This window comes from Salmo salar, chromosome ssa09 (genome assembly GCF_905237065.1).
Source record: "Salmo salar chromosome ssa09, Ssal_v3.1, whole genome shotgun sequence".
Taxonomy (NCBI): Eukaryota; Metazoa; Chordata; class Actinopteri; order Salmoniformes; family Salmonidae; genus Salmo; species Salmo salar.
In genome coordinates, this window is record NC_059450.1 from 129,459,917 (window position 1) to 129,467,170 (window position 7,254).

A 7,254-nucleotide genomic window follows, 5' to 3' on the forward strand; every position below is an offset into this window, starting at 1 on the left:
ATTATCACGGCATGCAAGAGAGACATCAGGGATAGGAGAAGGTGATTCAGAAGAGTCTTTAATGTAAATAGCTTTATTAGATCCTATGCTTGTTACAAGCAAATTGCGACTGTACTACCCTAATCCAGATATGATGGAAATGGGTGGACCAAGGGAATATCTACCAACAATGAAGTTTACATTGTGATCTATGAGGGAGTTAGCCTGGCATTCGAACGGATTTCAAACACTACTTTCAGTCGGATTTAACCAGGCTATGAGGGAATATTACTGTTAAAATACATCAGGTAGATTTACAACTAATCTTGTCCCCAGCCGGCTGAGACTAGGGACCAGGTTAATTTACAACATGGGTGTATTCATTACGCCGATTCTGTAGCAAAACATTGTCGGTTACAAAACGTTTTGCAACCAAAAGCGTTTACTCCCAACGGAAAACGTTGTGCAACGAAAACACGTTTCTATTGGATAAATTCAGGTAGGTCCCTCCCCGTTACATTCCGTTTCCTCTGGTTGGTCCTTAAAAAGGTAAACCGTTTCCGTTGCAATACGCAATGAATACACCCCATGTTTAAGAATTAAAGACAATCAAACTGTAGTTCATTTTTTTTGCATGTTTTCATTTGAAATATGACTATTATTACAAGCTTCACAGCATCAACCTGAGGAAAATGTTTTTAATTGTCCATATATGATGATTAACAGTTATTTGATCAAGTGCCAAAACAAAGCCAAGTCTATCAAGTGTTTGTAAATTACTTCTTTAATAGTATTGTGTGTATGTTGAGTGTGTACGTTCAGCGTTGCTGGGTTTGTTTGTCTCTCAGGACATCCCTGTGGAGAGAAAAAAAAAATTACATTAGGGAAATTGTACATATTTTGTCATTTTTATTGATAGATGGAGATAGAGGACTCCAGGGGCAATGCATTGCAGCAGCACTACCCTTAGATCAACATTAGAGAAAACATTTTGTGAACTTTTTTTAACCAGCAACTCCCTCACGGGGAATGGAGGACAGTCCTTACTCACAGTGAAATCAAATGTGTGAGAGCCTGGCATGAGAGCTCCTACACATTTCATGATTTAACGTCCCATAGTTCTGCATCACCCTATAGCCGCTCAGTGTATTGCATACATTTGTGGTTAAAGATCTTGGGGGCCAAGATTATTAAGTGGGACCTTGTAACTATTATGAGGACATACATTAAAGTGGGCCTAGCGACAGTTTGAGTGGCGTTCAACAAATGAGCTCATTTGACTCAAGTCAGTCTTAATTGAATGAATACCTGACACCTACAGAACACTATCGAGGAACCAGACTAAAGAACATTTGCTGCCATAAAACCTTATAAACTCAGCAAAAAAATAAACGTCCTCACTGTCAACTGCGTTTATTTTCAGCACACTTAACATGTGTAAATATTTGTATGAACATAAGATTCAGACAAACTGAACAAGTTCCACAGACATGTGACTAACAGAAATTTTATAATTTGTCCCTGAACAAAGGGGGTGGGGGGGTCAAAATCAAAAGTAACATTAAGTACTGCAGCGCATCTCCTCCTCATGGACTGCACCAGATTTGCCAGTTCTTGCTGTGAGATGTTACCCCACTCTTCCACCAAGACACCTGCAAGTTCCCTGACATTTCTGGGGGGAATGGCCCTAGCCCTCACCATCCGATCCAACAGGTCCCAGACGTGCTCAATGGGATTGAGATCCGGGCTCTTCGCTGGCCATGGCAGAACACTGACATTCCTGTCTTGCAGGAAATCACGCACAGAACGAGCAGTATGGCTGGTGGCGTTGTCATGCTGGAGGGTCATGTCAGGATGAGCCTGCAGGAAGGGTACCGCATGAGGGAGGAGGATGTTTTCCCTGTAACGCACAGCATTGAGATTGCCTGCAATGACAACAAGCTCAGTCCGATGATGCTGTGACACACCACCCCAGACCATGACGGACCCTCCACCTCGATCCCACTCCAGAGTACAGGCGTCGGTGTAACGCTCATTCCTTCGACAATAAACGCAAATCTGACCATCACCCCTGAGACAAAACCGCGACTCGTCAGTGAAGAGCACTTTTTGCAAGTCCTGTCTGGTCCAGCGATGGTGGGTTTGTGCCCATAGCCGACATTGTTGCCAGTGATGTCTGGTGAGGACCTGCCTTACAACAGGCCTACAAGCCCTCAGTCCAGCCTCTCTCAGCCTATTGCAGACAGTCTGAGCACTGATGGAGGGATTGTGCGTTCCTGGTGTAACTTGAGCAGTTGTTGTTGCCATCCTGTACCTGTCCCGCAGGTGTGATGTACCCATCCTGTGCAGGTGTTGTTACACGTGGTCTGCCACTGCGAGGACGATCAACTGTCCGTCCTGTCTCCCTGTATTGCCGTCTTAGGCGTCTCACAGTACAGACATTTCAATTTATTGCCCTGGCCACATCTGCAGTCCTCATGCCTCCTTGTAGCATGCCTAAGGCACGTTCACGCAGATGAGCAGGGACCCTGGGCATCTTTATTTTGGTGTTTTTCAGAGTCCGTAGAAAGGCCTCTTTAGTGGTTTTAATAACTGTGACCTTAATTGCCTACTGTCTGTAAGCTGTTCCACAGGTGCATGTTCATTAATTGTTTATGGTTCATTGAGCAAGTATGGGAAACATTGTTTAAACCCTTTACAATGAAGATCTGTGAAGTTATTTGGAATTTTACCAATTATCTTTGAAAGACAGGGTCCTGAAAAAGGGACGTTTCTTTTTTTGCTGAGTTTATTAATCCTATTCCAAAAGGTGACAGTGACACCAGGTAATGCAAGGGATAGGCAACAAGTCAACTGATCAAATCTAATGAATGCATATAAGAGTCATGATACAACATCACTATTTAAAACTTTCAGGGATACATAAAAGCACCCTCTTTTTCACAAATATGTCCAGTAACAGCTAAGATTGTATTAACACACACTTTTAGACTCACCATTTGAGAACTTGCACTGCTTGAGCACCTCGCTGAAGCCCTCACAGAGTTTCAGGTCGCTCTGGGTCTGAGCACACTCAATAAACTGCTTGAGCTCGTATGAGCAGGATCCCTGCTGTGGTGCAGGCTCCTGCTGGAACATGGACTGGGGCTGCTGCTGATACTGGGCTGGCTGGTACATGGGAGGTGGCTGTTGGTACTGCTGCTGGTACTGCTGGGGCTGCTCCTGAGAAACATAAAGCATTTGAGGTTAGTGATGATGTTATTCTTAACTATTTAGATGCTCTTTAAGGCCTGGCACTGGGTATAATCCTAAATGGCTTATCCTCTCTCTGACTCACTCATACTCATCACTACTAACTAGGCTACATGACACAAAGCCACTTCAATCCCATGGCCCTGTCACTCACTGTGACTAAACAGTGATCACCTACCTGGTAGGTGACATCAGGCTTGGCAGCCTCTTGGCTTCCTCCGCCCCCACCCATTCCTCCAGTCATTGCGTGGCCGATCATGTGCCCTGCGGCTGAGCCAACAGCTACCCCAGCGGCTGTGGTGGCCATCTGCGCAAACATGCCTGGCTGCCGGGGGGCGACAGCGGCTGGGGCAGCCATGGCGGACGGAGGGGCATGGGCAGGCGCGTAGGATGGAGGGGGTGCAGCCCTGGCCATGGGGGGTGGTGGTGGAGCCATCCTGGTTTTTAAGAGAGAGTGCTGTCATTAGATGAGCAATCAAGTGACAACACTCAATCATGTGTCACTGAAGAACTTGAATTAGGTTCATGAACAGCATCAACCTCAGTAAGTTATTCTGGGCCAATTCAGTAACATAGATCAAAGTCAATTAGGGTAGTGTAAACATTAGCCTACCAGATATTTATTCAGTACATTTAGTTACTTTAGATATCTTATTATTATCAGTTTCACCTAACGTCACCAGCAGTGTCTAGCAAGCTAGCTAGTAGTTGTGCTAGCTGCCTCGCTAGCTAGCCCAAAATACCATATTTATAGCTAACTAGCTACTATATTTGTTATCTGGCTAAAGTTAGCTGATTATCATAACACTTTTGAAATACAGACACCACATGAAATATAGACTAGGGAAACTATGCAAGCCTAGCGAGCAAGTAAAATCAGGCAACTAGCGTTAGTTAATTTAGCATCAAGTTAGCTAGCTGGCAATGTATTGTTAATGTCATGACTTTGTAAATTTTCATACCGGGCTGGAGGGGCCATCCTTGACGTCCGGCTTCTGCTTCCTCTTGGCATTTTTGATGAAGCTAGCTAGCTAGTCAAATATAACAGGAAAAGTCCTTCGTATTTGAAGAAAGCAACTCAGTACAGTAGCTAATGTGTCTGTGTCTAATCGACCTTCGTAGGAATAAAAAGGACTGCTGTTCCGGAAGTTTCTACGTGTCACGTCAAATTTGGTCGTGTAACTTCCGGTGAGAAGACGACTTGTTTTGAATCTTTTGTAATCTGTTGTAATATGTAGCCTTTTATAATCATGACTCTGTGTCAAAAAAACGTTACGGTATGTAAAGATAGCACATGACGCTAGGTATCCTCTGATATATATGTTGTGGTTTTAGCATATTACGTTTTCGAGTGCTGAAAAAAATCTAATCTCCAGTGCCCAGTGAAGTTCTGGAAATGCAGTTTTTCGATCTTTCCACTAGATGTTGCCCTTGGACTTTTAACGACAGTTTATGCAAGTGTGAAACTTTTTGGTGGGGAGTTAACAACGCATTTGTATTTTCAATGTCAAAAACTTGAAATGGAAGAAGTATTATTATTATTAGTATTAGCATATTCATTTATTTATTCTAGCCTACATAGGCCAATATTTGTTTTTAAGTCCTAATGGTGGTGGAAGAGTTGGTGGTGGAGCAACCTGGACTCAGGTGTAGACAACATAGAAAATGTAAATCTGAGCTACGCAAACTAGTATGATATGTTACGTTTCTTATGGTATATTAATTAGTGGATGTTCATCATCCATTTCGTATGATATGTTATGAATTCCAGTTTGTGTGATATGTTAAGAATTGCAATTGGTACAATATACACTGCTCAAAAAAATAAAGGGAACACTTAAACAACACAATGTAACTCCAAGTCAATCACACTTCTGTGAAATCAAACTGTCCACTTAGGAAGCAACACTGATTGAGAATACATTTCACATGCTGTTGTGCAAATGGAATAGACAACAGGTGGAAATTATAGGCAATAAGCAAGACACCCCCCAATAAAGGAGTGGTTCAGCAGGTGGTGACAACAGACCACTTCTCAGTTCCTATGCTTCCTGGCTGATGTTTTGGTCACTTTTGAATGCTGGCGGTGCTTTCACTCTAGTGGTAGCATGAGACGTTGTCTACAACCCACACAAGTGGCTCAGGTAGTGCAGCTCATCCAGGATGGCACATCAATGCGAGCTGTGGCAAGAAGGTTTGCTGTGTCTGTCAGCGTAGTGTCCAGAGCATGGAGGCGCTACCAGGAGACAGGCCAGTACATCAGGAGACGTGGAGGAGGCCGTAGGAGGGCAACAACCCAGCAGCAGGACCGCTACCTCCGCCTTTGAGCAAGGAGGAGCACTGCCAGAGCCCTGCAAAATGACCTCCAGCAGGCCACAAATGCGCATGTGTCTGCTCAAATGGTCAGAAACAGACTCCATGAGGGTGGTATGAGGGCCCGACGTCCACAGGTGGGGGTTGTGCTTACAGCCTAACACCGTGCAGGAGGTTTGGCATTTGCCAGAGAACACCAAGATTGGCAAATTCGCCACTGGCGCCCTGTGCTCTTCGCAGATGAAAGCAGGTTCACACTGAGCACGTGACAGACGTGACAGAGTCTGGAGACGCCGTGGAGAACGTTCTGCTGCCTGCAACATCCTCCAGCATGACCGGTTTGGCGGTGGGTCAGTCATGGTGTGGGGTGGCATTTCTTTGGGGGGCCGCACAGCCCTCCATGTGCTCACCAGAGGTAGCCTGACTGCCATTAGGTACCGAGATGAGATCCTCAGACCCCTTCTGAGACCATATGATGGTGCGGTTGGCCCTGGGTTCCTCCTAATGCAAGACAATGCTAGACCTCATTGTGGCTGGAGTGTGTCAGCAGTTCCTGCAAGAGGGAGGCATTGATGCTATGGACTGGCCGCCCGTTCCCCAGACCTGAATCCAATTGAGCACATCTGGGACATCATGTCTCGCTCCATCCACCAACGCCACGTTGCACCACAGACTGTCCAGGAGTTGGCGGATGCTTTAGTCCAGGTCTGGGAGGAGATCCCTCAGGAGACCATCTGCCACCTCATCAGGAGCATGCCCAGGCGTTGTAGGGAGGTCATACAGGCACGTGGAGGCCACACACACTACTGAGCCTCATTTTGACTTGTTTTAAGGACATTACATCAAAGTTGGATCAGCCTGTAGTGTGGTTTTCCACTTTAATTTTGAGTGTGACTCCAAATCCAGACCTCCATGGGTTGATAAATTGGATTTCCATTGATTATTTTTGTGTGATTTTGTTGTCAGCACATTCAACTATGTAAAGAAGAAAGTATTTAATAAGATTATTTCTTTCATTCAGATCTAGGATGTGCTGTTTAAGTGTTCCCTTTATTTTTTTGAGCAGTGTATTACTAATTTGGGAAACGTATGATATGTTACGAATTTCAATTTGTTGTGGCTAGGTGGCTAACGCTAACTTTAGCTAGGCTAGGGGTTAATGTTAGGAGGTTAAAGTTGCTAAAATACGAAAGTTGTCCATGATGAGATTAGAACACACAACCATTTACTATGTCACATCTAGTGTATTAGACCAGGCTGGAGTTGACTGTGTAATTAGTTTAACATTTGAAATGGGAATGTTTACAGATGTTTTTTATGCTTATGTTTAACTGAGGTTATCAGGTAGGCTATTGGTAGGAAGTGAGTAATTGGTTCCACAATTACATTTCTATAATGTATTGATCTAGACCAGGGCTCTCCAACCCTGTCCTGGAGAGCTACCTTCCTGATGGTTTTCACTCCAATCCTAATCTAGCTCCCCTGATTCTAATAATTAGCTGGTTGCATCAGGTTAGTTACAACTGGGGTTGGAGCGAAAACCTACAGAGGGGTAGCTCTCCAGGAACAGGGTTGGCGATCCCTGATCTGGACTAAAAATAAGTTGAATTACCATTGAATTTGATCAGTCCTTTTGTCATAATCTTTCATACAGAAGGCTAGTGTAGTCTACCTTGTTAGACTAATCAGCAATCAAGGAAGACTGATAGG

At 44.4% G+C, this 7,254-nt stretch overlaps 1 protein-coding gene across 1 annotated transcript; it reads right to left on the bottom strand.

Annotated features, from left to right (window-relative positions):
- Nucleotides 1–41: 41 nt before the first annotated feature.
- On the bottom strand, nt 42–4,431 carry LOC106612830 (coiled-coil-helix-coiled-coil-helix domain-containing protein 2). Its single transcript, XM_014214357.2, has 4 exons — nt 4,194–4,431; nt 3,410–3,668; nt 2,976–3,201; nt 42–834 (listed from the first exon to the last, which is right to left on the bottom strand). Exons 1-4 carry the CDS (start codon nt 4,241–4,243, stop codon nt 824–826), a joined length of 546 nt encoding a protein of 181 aa, XP_014069832.1. The 5' UTR covers nt 4,244–4,431; the 3' UTR covers nt 42–823.
- Nucleotides 4,432–7,254: the final 2,823 nt, after the last annotated feature.